A 17,040-nucleotide genomic window follows, 5' to 3' on the forward strand; every position below is an offset into this window, starting at 1 on the left:
AGCCCTAATTATCTTTTGTTGGCAGACACAGACTGAGAAGCCAAAGGCAGGAGGTGCTCTGCTGTTAGGGAAGAATTGATTGGGAATGCCAATGACAGATGGAGTGACCATGACATGGTAGAATTAAGAATCCTGAAAGGAAAAAAACCAGACAAATCAGAGCCTGAGCTTCAGAACCAACTTCAGCCTCTTCAGGGACCTAACTGGAGAAATCACATAGAATACAGTTCTAGAAAGAGAAATTCTGGAGAGGTGGTTGATTTTCAAGGATCACCTACTCCAAGCTGGTTCATCCTGATGAGCAGGAAGACAAGTGGCAGGAGGCCTGCCTGAATGAACAGTGCTCCTGCTAGGAGGAACAGAGATATTAGCTGAGCATGCAGCGATGGCGTCATCCCAAAGCATATCTAGAGTTGAACCTAGTGAGGGGCATGAAAGACAACAAAAAATGCTTGTGTAAATACAGCAGCAAAATAAAGACTAGGTAAAATGTGGGCCTACTCTGGGTGTCTGACCACACCACAACAAGTTATGTCCTCTAAGACTTCTTTACCTCTGTCTTTTCTGAGAATATCTGCCTTCAGCAAACCCAGGTCCCCAAGACACCCTGAGAGCTCAGCACAAGGAAAATTTGTGTTTGCTGAAAGAAGCTGAAGTTACATCTGCTATTCTGTGGGTGTAACCATGGATGTAAAATGCAATGCAACATTATTACAATAGGTCTCTTCATAAGTATCCTAGGCCAACACCAACAGAAACAGCTTGTTTCTTTTCTCCATTCTTTACTGAAGAAACCCAATATGAATCATCAGTTTCCTACCCTACCCATGAAGTCAGAATACTGGGAAACTGTTCAAACACACATTTCCTCAGTGAGAGAAAAGGTTAGATATCATCATCAACCAAGAGTCAATGAGCTGGCAGTTTCAGAAACTCTGGAAAGGCTTCAATAATGAAGAAGTTTTCAGTTTTTTGCTTTGGTCCCCCTTCATTAGCTTCTATTGTTATGCATTGTTCATTATTCATGTTGTAAATAGCTCTCCTGAAGCTTCAGAACAATATTGACTTCTGAGTAAGAGACATGTTACAAAGTGAGTTGTTCAATATATTTTGACACAAATCTTTGGTTCTAGTCTCAGGGTATGGGCAAGTACTAGCACAACAGTAGAGTTTAATTATTAGGCAAAGTAAGCAAAGGAAAGGTTTGCCTCCTCTATTGATTCTGTGGTCAGTCTTTCATATCCTCACAGATGAACTAGGGCCTGATTTACTCCAAGGACAAACTAGACCTACTTCCAATGCATGTAGGGTCATGCCCCCATTCCCCCCCAGCTCCCAGTTCAGTGTTGAGTTGCTGGGATGCTAGGCTTGTGTTTGGAAGAGATACTTATTGCTGAAATATGTGTAACTGAAAAGAAGACCTAGCCTTCATTTGATCACATATCTCCCCATGCAGCAAGTCATCTTGTAGCCACAAAGCAGCTACTGAAATGAAGGGAGCTGCCACATTCATTCGCCTGGTCTATCTCCATGGCTCAACACCAGTTGTTACTCTAGACTCCAATTATAGGACAGTGTCTAGAGTAAATTCTTTCCTCTGGTGATAAAATTTAGGAAGAAATTTTACAACTAAACATTACAATTAATGTAGTAGACAAAATTTAACAGTTATACAGTTACCAAAAATGACTTTACTGTTCAAATTCAATAACAAAAATACTCCTATGGCTGTGTTTAAAGATAAATGTCAGGAAGACTTATCAATTTGCAGAAATTAAGAACTATGGCTGCAGAGAAGTTCTGTATCAAGAACTGCTTCTCACCATTTGACTGAGCAGGTGATAGAATATAATTTGTGCCACTAAGGAAAAAATATTACATTGCAATATTTCTTAAAGTCTGGTTTACCAGGCTGACTTGCTCTTCAGTGTGAGTAGTACCAAACCAGTAAGACAATGCAGTCAGAAACAGGAGCTTAGGAGAAACACACAACAGAGAAGCAGGGATAAAAAGCTAGTCTTCACTGTATGTGAAGCCACTACCAAAATTAAGCAGCACTCAAGGTACTCAAAACTGACTAGGATTGGCCTACTCTCTCCTTTGAGAAATCAACTGGCATCATTTCCAGTAACTAGCATTGAGACCACCTCTGCTAACACATTTTTAAAACCGCTGTTTGGATCCACCCCCCCACCCAGTTCTCTCAAAGATTTGTTTCATCCAAGTTTCAGCTATATTGGGAAGGGGAAAACACTTCTAAATAACTATGTTCTGAAGGTTCACATACACATTTCTGAACCATGTTTTGTTTGGTTAATTTTGTATTAACCTCTAAAATATCTACAGTCCAATATCATTATGTGGAGATAAATAGCTTCTTGTTTCAAGGTACAAAGCAAAACTACATCACTCCCTAAAGTTACAGGACATCAGGAAGAACAAATTGCTAAAAACACTGGTCCTTAACACAGGTTTAACTCCTCCCACACTGGTGTAATTGACTTATGCAGAAAAAAGCATTTAATAAGTTTTTCAAAGCAGGAGTGGTATTCACCAGATTCTTGGCATATGGGACTTTTTAGTTCAACTGCCATTTAAAGACTATCAATTCCACAATAATAGTCTCAATTTTTATGTCCAAAAAAGCAAGCTGCATATGAGGAGACATTCACCATCTCTATGTACATTTAAAGGAAGAGAAAACAAAATATTCCTTTTAAAGCTGATGGAGAAGACTGGAATAAATTAAGTATTCAAACACCACAACAGAACAAAGATTATTTCATTCAAATCAGAAACTAATTAATCACGTATGTAAAGATGATTCCTAACAGATAAAAGCAAGAAAAGTTTATGATGTGCTTTTGTTATTACAAAGCTCCTTTGTCTGATTAATCACTCTTCTCCCAGCCCCTCCTATACACACACCCTAATGGGGTTTATCCACTTTCTCAGAGCATATGGCCACAGTTCCCACAATATGGCAAATGATCCCTGAAGAAATTGCTGTACACTGAAGGATATTCTAATAAAAAAAGAGGAAAATTTCATTATTTGTAAAACACTAATCAGTTTTCTACTACTAATAGATAAGACCTAGAAAGCTGTAGTGAAAAGTCACATTCTCTCATGAGAGCTTCAAGCCTATTCTAGTGCCCATTCACTTGTCACTAAATTTGCCTTCTGTAGAATTCAGATGATCTGCTCTCTTGACCATTTCTTTAGCTTCAAAATGTAACAATATAATTAACTGAAAATAGAGAGGCACAGATCGATACATATCCTATGACAAGTTACAAACATCGAGGAAAAATGCAGAAACCTCAACCCCTCTGAGAGTCATCTTGGGTGCTGTGCAGAAAATTCTGCAAGAAAACAGCTTATCTTTTTCCTTTCTTCTCCATTCTTTTCTAAGATACATAAACATATTGCAAGCTAGTTTTTCCCCTCAAAAAAGAGAAACACTGAGCTGTTCACCACAGCTCACTCCTCTTTGTAACCTGAATTACAAGCAAGTCAGTTATGCCAAAATAAAACTTAGGATGATAAAGCTGTTTTACCATCCACTCTCCTCAGAACACTTCCCATTCCAGGTATTTATCCATGTATTTGACTTTTGCTGCTGGAATCATGACAAGGATTTCAAGCAAGGCTGCATTCTTCACAAATTCATTTAAACAGGTGATTTCCAAGCTGGTGGTTTGCAGGTGTCAGTAGGCAATTTACAGCCTGTCCAGGGAAGATGGATAGCCCTTTCCAAATGGCCCTGCAACCTCAGGCAACTTCTCACTTGTCAGAGGCCCATGGATATGCAGACAGAACATGCCAGTGGCTTCTAGTGATTGCTGCTTCTTCCTCTGCTGAGATAGTGCAGCTGTCCTAAATACAACACTCTCATTGTTGACTTTTTTGTTGGGTTTAAACTTTTTGTCTCTGCCAAAACACTGGTATCAAGTTCCTTCTGTTTTAAGAGCTATCTGGGTAGTTTTAGTTGTGCCTAGATGGGGTGGGCTTCAGGTGGTGGTAGTTTAAAGAGACTGACCTCACAACTTTAGGAAGTCACAAAACCTTTGACACACATGACTTTGACCCAGTACTACAGGGTCTTGTTCCCATCAAGTAGTCTCCAGTCAAGCTTACTCTAGACTGGATTTATTTACATTTTAAAATAGTACTTGGCCCAGACCTACTAAAAGGAAACATCTGATAAAGCCTGACTGTGAGACAGGAGCTTTATAATCTAACAGACCCTTCCTGATGATTAGCCTGACCTAGCTAGTCATAGTAACTGAGATACAGAAAGGTGTCAGTAGCCTTTCATAAGCCTCCAAACCTCAGTAGGTAAATAAAGCCATATCACAGCATCCAACAATAACACCTTATTGAGAGGAAAGCAATTTTTTTCCCATAAAAAATAATATAATAGAAACTGGATGCACATAGACACTTGTGAAACAGACTCACATATAAAAGGACAGCACAGAGGATGGAATGGCAGAAGTTGCATCACCAAATAGAAAAGTATGGTTTTTTCAGAGCAGATCTCAGTTCTGAAGGACCTCAGTCACTTCACTTGTTACCATTAGTGTCCTAAGTCTTCCATTATGAGCATTTCATAGGAGTATCACTTTGCTCAAATGGCTCAAGCTCTATGAAAATGAAGAACATGAAAACAGGGTAAGTCTTAAGCAACTGGTCCCAGGTAAAGCAGTCAGACTATTGACCTGGTTTAACAGCCCAGATTCTGAAAAACCAACACCTTATTGAGCTGCTGAGCCTGCTCCTATTTTAAATTGTGTGCTTCCCAAGTCCTGTCTACTACCTTAATTTTCATGTAGAGAATTACAATCTAATCTGTCAAACTCAGCAGCTTCACCCATGGTATTGTCGGCATTTGGCAGAGCAACAGCAACACTACTCTGAGGCAGCCAGTTAAGAAATTTCACCAAATACTTCAAAACAATTTGAGAATTATTGTGCAAAAGCTATTCCTCAACAGAATAATCAAGATGCAGTGGAAGCAAACTGTTGCATATTGCAAACAGAATACCAAGTCTTTCTTTGGTGTATTATTACAAGAATGATTAATTTGTAAAGACTTAGTTATTTCATTAACTTCAACAATGACTTGGACTATTTCTTCTCCAGGATTCCTTTACAATTAGGTCCTGATAAGGAAGTATCTCTATGATAGGTCTACTTGAGTGTGCAAACTTTACATTAAAAAGCCATGTAATTTAAGATGGCTTCAGGCAAACCTTAAAATACAGCATAACTATTAATAACAGAAAACACAGAAATGCATGCCAAAGTTAAAGTTTGGTCTCTAGTCAGGGTATTTAGGAGGAGGACTCCCTTTTGACTAATCTAATAGTCCTAAAGTAAGACTCTCATATCTATCAACCTCTGTTCCATCTTGAGGACTGTATAGAGCTAACTCCATCTCAGGAATGTTCAAGTTATTGCACATAGGTCCTTCCTTATAGCCATATAGTAATTTCCTAACTCACTTCCCCTCAGAGTACACCTTCTAGACCTTCCGCAAGAATCAGTCTCAAACTTCAAACACTACTACCAGCAATTATATACAGACATGATAGTTATATCAATTATATATTGAATTTTCCAAACTGCATAATCCTTACTATAGGCTGGGAAGACAGAGTAGTGCTGCTGTATATAAAAATTTATCACTAAAATACTCCCTCAGTACTTTTCTTTATGTACTTGGTGATACTCACACTACACTAAGAACCCTGAGCAGACAGCAAGCAACACTACGAGCCACCAGCTACATTTCTCTCTTGCTTGCACTGATAACTCCATCTTTGCTGTCACCTGGGAAGCCACCAGAAGGCTCGTAATTCAAGAACCTGTCTGCACAAATTCTCCTGCTCCTGTGAAACTGCTGTTGCATAAATCACCTTTACACTTCAGGGTGATGCGCTGAAAACAGAGCTCTAGATACGAAACAACTTTAATTCTGCATTTTTTCGAATGTGCACAAAGCTGTATTTTAATAGATCAAGGCATCTTCCTGGTAACTACCACCTCAGATTAAACCACTTCTATTTGCTGTTTGTGAATAAACACAAAAAATAATTCAACAATCTTTCATTTATCTAAATAGCAGGCAAGAAGAGAAAAACAGAGGCTTCCAAACCAGTCCAAAATGAAAGAAGAGTTAGCATCAGCAAGCTGCAGAAAGAAACTAATTCTGTTTCTGCATTTCTCTAATAAATGAGACTTTATCAGATCAAGTCTCTTTTGAGAGAAAGATGGTGTGGGGAAAAACAATCACACAACCCAGTGTTACAGGGTTAGCTCAGAGAAGCAAAGCATTACTCCAATATCTTCCTTTCAAGGAAAAGTATTTCATACACACAGACTTCACACCCTTACAGCCAAAACACCTATTACTACACCAGTGAATCGCTGCAGAACAACTGTTCTTCATAAAACATGAGCGTCTGTTATAGTCTGCAAGAAGCACAAGTATTCTAGACAGTCTGTAATATTTAGAGTCATGGCGACCAAGAGACCCAGTTACACTGTAGTAAACTGCAAAACCTCAAAGTGGCAAGTTATTCTAGCAGTAGCAAGCACTACAGGCCAAAATGTTATAAACACATCGCATACATTAGTCATCTTGACAGCTTCTTATGCCCACAAGCCTCATGATTTCAGAGCACTAAAACATTGGTTAACAGTGACACAGTATTTTAACTTGCACAGCTATTCAGTTTAAGGCAAAGTTTACTGGCAAGGAGTATTTCTTGCCAGGAATTACTTCACAATTTTACAGGATTCAAAACGAGCAAGTAACCTGTGATGTTCAAAAAATGAACGCAGTATCTGGAAACAAGCTTAACAAAGGTGCAGGATAAGTATTACTAGGTAATTCTTGATCCAGAAGAAGAGTAGGCAATACCACAGTGCTTTCTATAGCAAAGAAAATACTTCTGCCTTGCAACAGTTCGTCACTCTTTTGTTGATTTTAAAAGTGCTAATACGACTAAAACATTTCAAATGTATTAGTCACTTGCACTCCTCATACTGCAGTGTCCATTCTGCAAGTACTCAGACCTTAAAGAGACAAGTTGTGCATAGCTACTTTGAAGAAGTCGAGAGAGTCAGGCCAGATTTCCGTCACCTTTAGCTTCCCTCAAGCAAAAAGTAAGTCATACCCGAGGCTACGTAACAAGAACAATTTACAGCTCCAGACTTTGCCTGGAAGCCACAGGTCTGTCCCGCCTCAACTCCTGCACTGATAAGGAACGGCCAGCCTTTACCAATTTAAAAATGAAACCCAAATGCCTGGGAGGCTTGGGCTTTATTATTGGTTGGGTTTGGGATTCTTTGGATAGGCTCACGCCAAGTAAGTATTTTGCCTTTTATAGCGCATACACTTAAAATAGGAGTTTCCTAGGCAGCAAAGAACCACACAGCGTATCAGAGCCATCTGTGAAGGGTTTCGGGGCGGGTATGAACAGCAGCAACTACCACGCGAACTGCACTTTAATGTGATGCCGCTCCTCAGGTGGGCAAAGGCTTCTTCGTTCCGAGACGGCGAGCAACTCGCTGTTGGGACAACTCACTGCTCCACAGCACGGCTCTCCCGGCTCCTTCGCCGGCCGGAGCGGGAGCACACGAAGGCGGCTTCCAGGCGGGAGCCGCCGAGGTCCAGCCAGCCTTCCAACTTAACCCTTTCCCGGGCCCCGGCACCGCGCCCAGCCGGTGCTGGCAGGGCGGGGGCCGGGACACCTGTCCGCCACAGCCCGGAGGGAGCTGGCGCCGCCGGACTCCCAAGTTGGCCGCAGCGGCCAAAGTCGCTCCCAGAAGAAGGCGCGGAGGAGGCGGGCCGGCCGCCGCTACTCACCCGCACCAGGTTGCTGACAGCGGCCTGCACGGCCGACACGGGGGCGGTGAGGTCCGGGATGGCCTTTCCGTCCACCTCTCCCTCCTCGTGCATGATGACCAGGTGGGAGATCTGCTGGGCCACCGGCTCCAGGATGCTCTCGATGGTGCGCGTGTGGAAGACGGGCATGGCGGCAGCGGGGCGGGGGGCCGGGGCCCGAACTCAGCACAAACTCCTGGCAAACTCTGTCCCTGCGGGCTGGCGCCCCACAGAGAAAGCCGCGGCCTCCGCGCAAAGAGGAACAGGAGCAAGAACAGGAAACCAAACGACCACTCCGAGCTCCCCTCGCCCCGGAGCGGAGTACGGCACACAGAGAAGGGCTGCCGGCTCGGGCTCACGGAGGCGGGACTCGAACTCGCTGCCCTCCAGCCACCCACTGGCAGCGCCCACCCCGCACTGGCGCCGATCCTCAGCCAGGCGGCGGCTTTTCAACCGCCACAGTCCGCTCCTCCCGCAGCTCCCGCCCCCGACAGCCTCTCCCAATGGCCGAGCCGCGGCCGTCGCTCCCAGTGGCGCAACGCCGCGTCCGTCAACATTCCAGAGCCTCCTTCCCCTTCCACCCCCTGCCTTTCCCGCACCACCCGCCTTCCCAACCAAGCTTGGTTGCGCGGGCGCTGGTTTCCCAGAGCCGAGATGACGTCAGACATTCTGGTGTCCATATAAGGAGACGATTAATGCTGGAGTGCCGGGATAGCGGGGGGCGAGGGCCGTGGGATTCCTGCGCCACGCCCGCCGTCGCAAGTTCGCTCTGTTGGGCTGAGGCGGAGCGTGACGGCCTGGCCGGGCATATGGGGCTGGGCACCGCTAGGATGGGGATGGCCGGGGGGAGGTGGCGCTCCTGGCCGGACCCGCAGTCCCTGTGCGCTGCTTGGCGAGCGCCGTTTCGTGCATAGTGTTCTCCCCGCAGCCAACTCTGCGCGGCTTGCCCTGGGCGCGGCCCCACACGCTTCCGCCCCCGCTGAGGGAAAGTGGCGAGAAGCTGCAGGCATCGCTTCCCGCTCACGCTTCCCTTCAGGTGGGCCGGGCTGTCCCTGTCAGCCCGCTCCCCTCAGGAGCTGAGGGGACATGGCGGGACAATGCTGAGGCGGCAGCGGCCTGAAGGGCGGCACGTACGGGGAGAGTGAACCGCGGCTTGGGTTTTACCGCTCTGACTGGTGGTAACAGCGGGAGCTTGTTTAGATACACTTAGGTGAGCGGCGTGGTGTCGGGAGAAGGAGTACAGACCATAGTCGGAGAGGAACATAAATCCCCGCTTTGCCGGTGCCGGGAGCGTGGCCGCCAGTCCCAGCACAGCTCGGGGTACGAACGCTCTCCCCTCTCAGGCGAGCCCCGGGCACGGTATCCCGTACCACTGGCAGTACTCGTGGTAATAAAATAAAATAAAACAAAACGTGAGTAAGGAGTTACGCTCTGCACTTCTTACTTTCTTTGATAAACCAGCACAGGTTCAGATTTGGAAAGTTATTGCTGGGTTGTAGGTGCTTTTATCCTTGTGCTGCTATTTTAAGCTATAAATCAATGTCCCTGTCAGACTAGGTTGCACTCTGAAGTGTTCCAGGGCAAACAGTATGTTTTCTGTGCACTGTTTGAACACAGCCAGAACTACCAGCAGGCACAGGGACATATAGAAAGAGCAATTAAATCAGTAAGGCTGGTGTGAGCTCAAGGATCTCTGTGTGACGTGTACCAGCATTGTCGTGGTTGGAGCTACAGGGACAGTTACAAGGTATAGGCCTAAAAAGCTATGAAAAACAGATTTTGTGCAAGGTTAAGAAATCTTAGCAACACCTTTAGCTCAGAAGTTTTTTTTTGTTTTCATTTGTTTACTGTTCTCGTTTAGTGTGATGGAAATTATATTTCCCTATGTGTATTTATTGAATCTCCAGTGGTAGAAATTGTAGTAATACAACTTCGATGCTGTAGAATCCCACTTGGTTTGGAAAGAGGTATACTAATAGGCTCAATAACAGATAATCAAATTATGCTATTGGCATGCAGAACATAATTACAGTATTAATCTTTCAGTGGTAATGACTGGTTTAAGTTACTTGAATTGTGTATTGTAAGAGTAGCTTATGTGATTTGCTACTGGCTGTATAGCAGGTACCATTTTTAGCATATACATGCCTAGCAGTACCTCTTTCACATACTGTGGATCAGTAATAATGAGAATAGATGAAAATCCTTCTGGACAGCAGTGTACAGGATCTGGGAATTACAAAAAGCGTTTAGTCCATGTCTAATAATTGCTATATTCTGTTTTATGGAAGTATGCAAACTTAATAAACTCCACGTGTTTCGTCATTTGTGGGATTTGCGCATTAGCGAAGCTCTTTGATTAAAAATAATTGCTTTAGATTTAGAATTGTGTGTACTGACTTATGGCTGAAATACACATGTTTATGCACATGACTTTCAGGAAGAAGTGTTATCTGATCATTATAAAAGGCTCATCTGGTGGCCCAAATAAGTACAGTTACTGCAGGCAAATTCACATACAGAACAGGTGGAAATTTTTGGTGGCCTCCTGAAACTTTTCCAGCCTACAGGACCAAAATCTGTGCTTGTATTTGGAATGTGTTGGTATTAAGAGTTTGCTTCACTATTTCACTTACATTGGTGTAATTTTTGCCCATACAAAATTTGAATTTTATTTTTTGCATTATGCAACTGTACTGCGTGCCCATCACTGAAATTTCCTCTATGCTGTTGGTGTGGCTGCCTAATTTTTGAAGCCACATCCAGCAAAATTCCGTGCAATTAACAGCAATATATGTAACACTGCTTTTCTGGTTGTTGGGGATTTTTTTTTCTTTTAAAGTACTAAATTTACGGAGTTTTCTCTTTTCTTTGCAGTGTTCACAGCTGTCACATTGATGTCATATGAGTAACAGCTTTGAGGCAGGTACTTTTATAAAAAAGTTCAGTTTCTTACTATGATGTTGCTTCCCCAGATTCTACGTTAATCACTAATTCATTGGGTCTTAGTAGATGGTTAGAAAGTAATGATAGGTTTGATATTTTCTGTTTATAAAGCCCAGGATGGAAATGTGTGATTTCTTTTGTCCCCTTCCAATATGGTATTGTATATCAAACAAAACAAACAAAGGGATGCAAAATCTCCTTTCCTTTCCACACACTCAAATTGTTAGTGTTATTGAGAACTAGTATCGATTATTAGTATGACAGTGGTGACCAGTATCTCAAATAAGTTGATGCACTTAGAATGAAAGGATTAGCTTTTTAGGCATTCTTTCCATGTGTTTTAGTATTTCATACAATCTCAGGTGAGTCCAGTTAAACCCATTTCTGCAGAGAACCTGATGCCAGCAGACTTTTCTACTTACAGAAATCTCTTTTGTCTTTTGGGGCATAATGACTCTCTGACCCAAATGATCAAATAAATTCTCCTTTTTTCGCAAGTCTTTTAACGAAGCAAAGAAATTCTCTCATTACTTGCACTGAGGTAAGTGAGATGCATGAATACAGAAGCAATAGGCTTAGGTGGGAAAAGGGAGGACACTGTGTGCTTACAAAAAGTGTAGCTGCAATGCAGCCTCTGCCACAGAGTGTTTTGGAGAGTTCTGTATCCCATGCTCAGGGTACCTGGCACTGCAGCTGTACATCGTGGGAGCAGTGGAATTGAGCTATTTGCAAAGTGCTTCATGAACCTGCAGTTGTCTGCAATTATAAGGTATTTTGCTAGTATTAATACTTTATTGAAGTGAATGTGTCTGATTAGCTCGAAGCACTAGCCTTCATTTTACAGTAGTTATTTTCAGTGTTAGGTACCACAGCAGAGAAGAATTATGCTTTCTAGGCAAATACACTTGGTGCAGTAAAGGAACAAGATCAGATGATTCCAGGGAAAAGTGATTAATCATAGCCAACTTCTAACTTTTCTGAGTAAAAACTAATTAGCTACCTGAGGAAATTTGCAGAAATGCTATGTTCATATATTGCATAAACTGGATTGTATAAATTAATTGATCCTATGAAGATTTAAGCATATGTTAAAATTTAATAATATTATGAAATTTAATAACAATCAGAAGCTGGTAATTCTATTATCAGCTCCTGGAGAATTGGAGGCTACTGTTGATCAGTGGACATTCTGCATTTCCCTCTTCTCAAGCATTAACTTTGGGTAATCCAAGGAGTAAGCAATGTATGATTGAATTTTAAGTAAAAAGGTTGTTGGGGTTTTTTTTTGTTTGTTTCTATGGTAATGTCCATCTTGAATTTTAAATTTGTCATGAGTTTGTTGTAGAATGGTATTACTATACTAATGGCTCTAGGTGACTGGCACAGCAGGAATAAATTTCATGCCTAATAAATGATAACCTTGGAAAAAGAAAGCAGATTACTAAGGTGTTTGACAGTGTAACTTCACCACACTGGCCTGTCAGTGTGCCTTGCCATTATTTAGATGACTTTTGCTATGAAGCCAGGTTAGGTTCTGTTAGTTCTGCATCTTGGCTGGCTGTGTTCTAGGAACTGCAATGACACCAACACTTTAGAATTTCTATACACTGACTCATCATCAGTCACTATCTGAGCTAGATGGGAGCAGCCTATTACAACTGGAAAATTTACATCACAGTTGTCATCCAGCTCCTGAATACAAACTTTGTTCCATCGTTCCCAGCTGCCCTTCTATAGCTGTGTTCTGTTGCTGTGCAGACATAGTGGGGCTTAAGTCAGCAGAGAAGGCTGCTCCCAGTTCCCTGTCTCCTGCAAGGGGTTTCTTGCTAGAAGTTCTGCTGGGAAACCAAGAGTGCAAATGTAGTTCATTCTTTTCATCTTCTCAGTTACTCTGTCAACTGCACTGAACCCAAAACTTTTTTTTTAACTACACTGCATCCTGGAGGGGTTTACTGTGGGGCAAGTATCACAACAATTGTAACAAAAAAAATTCAAGGAATGTTTTTAAGAATGTGAAACATGTAGAAAAGAAAGGTAAGCATAATAAATACATATGTTTGTGTATTTATTCCAGAAATGGCTAACTAGGAATGAGGTTCAAAAAACCATTTTTCTGCTTCTAAAAAATTGCAGGTGAAAATATATTGTCATGTACATGCAAGGCATGTATGATAGCGTATGTGCAGTTAAAATTATACTGTTTATTCACAGTAAATGCAAACAAAAACTCTTTCTACTCTTGTGCTAACATTACTATTATCTTACAGAAGACTTTGGTGTTTCATCTAGCAGCAGGTGGTTTTCAGGAGCTTGACTTTTTATACCAGCTCAGAGCTTGTCAATACAATTGACTACCTGGTAAACAATCCAAGTGCTTTATTTGCAGTAGGTGACCATTGTAATAGTCTAAACATTCATTTTGCAAATAGGGATTTTGGCTAATATTTATGGTTATTTCTACACATAGACGCTTCTTAAGAAGCCATTGGCTGAAATGAAGAAATATGGTATGGAGTAATAATGAACTCTTTCTATATATGCCTGTATGTGATTGGTTTTTAACTGCATAATTGTAGAGATCTTTAATATTTTCATAGATTCTTTATGGCTTATATAATTATCTGATTTAGTGTGCAAGTTAAAGATTTGTGGCCATATATTAGTAATGTAGGGATTTGCTGACATCAGCAAGTACTAAATGGCCAAATTGGACTTCAAAGAGAAAATGCTAGATAGCACTTAATTTCTGTATCAGTTGGTAAATTCCTTCCATATACAGTGGAGATATAAATCCACAGAATAAATACACTTTTTTGACATACTTTTGAGTTTCTTATCTGTGTTGTGTTCAGTATTACATCTTGACTAAAACTAAGACACTTCTAATAGTGTCTCAGAGGGAGCTTCAAGTAATTACAATAAAGAAAGACAATTAACCTAATGCAAAAAATACTTCCTTCTTCCTGCCCCCAGATCCTGAACTTGTAGTTATTTTCATATAATTGGACCTTGTACTTGGGGAAAATTCAGTAGGACTCATTGTAAGATTGCTTTGTGAACTTTTTTTCTCTGTTCTACATAAAAAGCAGTAGCATTACAGAAAGGACAGTGTGTATTGAACACTGGCAGTCATGATTTTAAAGATCATTAGGATTGTAGTGAGAGTTTTGTCCTGCTGCAAAGGGAAGAATCCAAAATGACATCGTTTCATGCTGCATTACTGGGCCTGGAAACTATGTTCTCATGGCATGTTATGTCCATAAATTTTGCTTTAGAATCTCTTCAGTATACCAAAAACATGATAATCTTTTTCTTAGTCTTCTCTATAGATGTATTCCTAGCTATTAAAAATCACACTGTCAATCTTTTATCCGTAGGGAAGATCCCTTTTCCTTTGCCTTGCTTTCCTCTAGGTGTGAAGTGTTGGTGGCATTTTGCCCCATTCCACAAGTGACATTGCCATGTCAGTATTCAGATATAGGAATGAGAGTTTCATAAATCCTGTCCTAAAGGAGCTTGGCTATACACTGTTAGTTCTGTTAAAATGTTTCAAAATAATTCCTATTTAAGGCAGCATATGCAATACAATATCATGTATTAAGTGTACTTACTAAAGGTAACAGTCAATTAATAAGAATTTTAACATTTTTTTAAATTAGGAGCTGTTTGGGTTCTGTTGTCTTGAAGGTACTGGAGGATGAGAAGCAAAAATTATGGGCTATTAAGTTTGCTGCAAATGCCCTAAAATGCCAGTAGTGAAATAAAATTCCTGCTTTGCTTTTGGTCTCTGTGTATAGAAAAATGTCTCTGATTCCAGGCAACAATATTTTCCATGTGAGTTCTCCACTGTTGCATACTGTGTCAGCACTGCCAACTCAGGGGTGAAGTGTGTGCAAACTGGTGCTGAAAAAGGGGCAATAGCCTCAGCAGTGTCCCACTGTGCAAAGCATGCTGTGCTTGTGAAATGTTGCCTCCTGAGACAAACTTGCTGCCTTCATCACAGTTCTCCTTGCAAAGCAGTTAGCCAAGCCTAGACTCACATTTTTCACTCATACTGTATTTGATTTACATCAGCTGAAGGAAATAGTAATGTGCAACAGTGACTCTGGAATTTAAACAGAAACCCACAAGGGATCTCCATGCTGAAGGCCAACTTCCAAATATGGGAGAAGAGAAGCAGCCGTAGTAGCCTGGGAAGACATCCTCAGCACAGCAAGGGACAAAATAGTTGGAAGTATATGAGCTTTTTGGAATTTGTTCAGAAAGGTAACTGCTGTCATGTTTTAGTCAAAGTGATGGAAAGAAATACAAATACTGTGTTTGCAGAAAGAAGCATGGTTTATGTTAACTGTCTAGGGCCTGAACAACAGAAGTGCAGCTATTTTTTTCAATTCTATTTTAAAGTATGTAATAGTGCACTTACTCCAGATCCAAATGTGTATCTAAACTCTGCCAGTATCAATCTGTTAGGATCACAGTTTAATCAGGAAAACCCATAAGAAAAACATTTGTGAGGAAATTAGTGGGGCTCAGTGCCAGGTCTGGTTGAAATTCTGCCAGAACATTTTCTCTCAATAGAAATAAATTCACCAATATTTAGACCCCACATTCTGCAAAGTCTGATTCAAAGTCTTGAGAAGAGCTTTTAATATACATGTACAATTACTCAAAAATGTGAAGGCTCAACAGATTCTCTTTGCTGGTGCATTCACTTGTATTTAGCTGTTGCAGATTTTTGAGGCTTCTGATTTCTATGAGCAGCCAGGCACATAGAGAAGCAGTGACCTACAGGCCAAAAGAGTACAGAGCCAAAGCAGCAAGGATAACTGACAGAGTAGGGGAGTGCAATGTGGTTCACATTTGTGGTAAACAGGGCCACTGTTTACAGAATTCTCTGTAAGTGGTACCCTTGTTCTATGGTTTATAGACATATGTATTATAGACAAAGCTTAGGACCTTTTGTTAGCATGAGGATTAATCTGGCTTTTAGAAACAAACAAGGAGAATTAAGTCAAAGTCTTACAAATTTCAATACCATTAGAAAAGCTTTCCTCTTATGGATGTGGGCTTCTTATGAAGGAAAATAATTTGTAGGCTATTTTTCCTACTGATTGTGAAAGAGCTATGAGATTTCTAGAATAGCTCAGGCAAGAAAAGCCTTGTCTGAAAGAGAAGGGGTGCTTATTGTCCTGGGACTCTGTCAAGGTGAAAGTGGGAGCAATAGATTCAATTTTTCTTTTTAAACTTCTTAGAGGAAATATCCTGTGTTGTGGCAGCAAATGAGAATTGACTGCAATGTGTTTCAAACTTCTTGAACTGACTCTGCTGTCTAAACAGCAATTGAATTTGAGTTTCTTTAAGGTTATATGGTGGTCCATATAAGAGTATATTATTTATATGTCATTAGATAAAAGCATCAGCAGTTTTCAGGTTGATGAAAATGCAGGCTGTAGTGGAAAGGACTCCTAAATTTCAAGTCACAAGTCTCTCAAATTAGAATTGTATGTTAAAGTTGAGTCATAGTAATTCTGCTACTGTGCCATCAGTGAAAGATTTAGCAGGAGTGCTACTAAATGACACTCTTATCTTTCAGGGCTGTTCAAAATAGGAAATGTAGCAACTTGGATAAAGGGATAAAGTTGGTTTTGCCTAACTGAAGAGATTTTCTGTAAGAAGATATCTGCTGTTTGGTAGATGTACTTTATGCCTCAAAAGGCTTAAACGCTAATGCCTGATTTGGTTCTGCTTATCAGCCTCTATTCCTGTACATGATCATGGAGTCCAAAAATTAATTTGCAATTTAAAAGATTCCTCCTCCCCAGTACATGCTAAAACTGTTCAGAATTTAGTTGAAGAATTAAAAAAAAAAAAAAAAAGGTACTACATATAGCTGTAAATTACAAAATGAGGGGTTCTGAATGTTAAATGCTTATAACTTCAGTAGAGATATATTTTCACTATATCATCATCAAAAAAGTTACTGATTCCAAAAGTTTACATGGAAAAAAATTCAAAAGCCATTTGTACAGATTCACAAATAGAGCCATCAGGATCTATTAAATACACAGACACACTATTTCTAGTTCAAATCCCCAGCTTTAGATTTTTCAGCTGAATGTATGTACTTGGGAATTGTTATTTTATTCTTTCCCCCCTTTTGTACTCTTTCATAGACATTTACTGTTGACCACCGTCAG

The 17,040-nt window shown here is 41.0% G+C and overlaps 1 protein-coding gene across 4 annotated transcripts in view; it reads right to left on the bottom strand.

The window, feature by feature from the left end:
- Positions 1–8,339, bottom strand: part of VCL (vinculin) — a 57,832-nt gene extending 49,493 nt beyond the window's left edge. For all 4 annotated transcript variants that reach the window (XM_014879838.2, XM_014879837.2, XM_088168949.1 and 1 more), the window contains exon 1: positions 7,880–8,339. In XM_014879838.2, coding sequence (XP_014735324.1) covers positions 7,880–8,047 — 168 coding nt within the window. In that variant the 5' untranslated portion in view covers positions 8,048–8,339. The remainder of the gene's footprint in view (positions 1–7,879) is intronic.
- Between the last annotated feature and the right edge of the window lie 8,701 nt (positions 8,340–17,040).

This window comes from Sturnus vulgaris, chromosome 8, assembly GCF_052056855.1.
Source record: "Sturnus vulgaris isolate bStuVul1 chromosome 8, bStuVul1.hap1, whole genome shotgun sequence".
NCBI lineage: Eukaryota > Metazoa > Chordata > Aves > Passeriformes > Sturnidae > Sturnus > Sturnus vulgaris.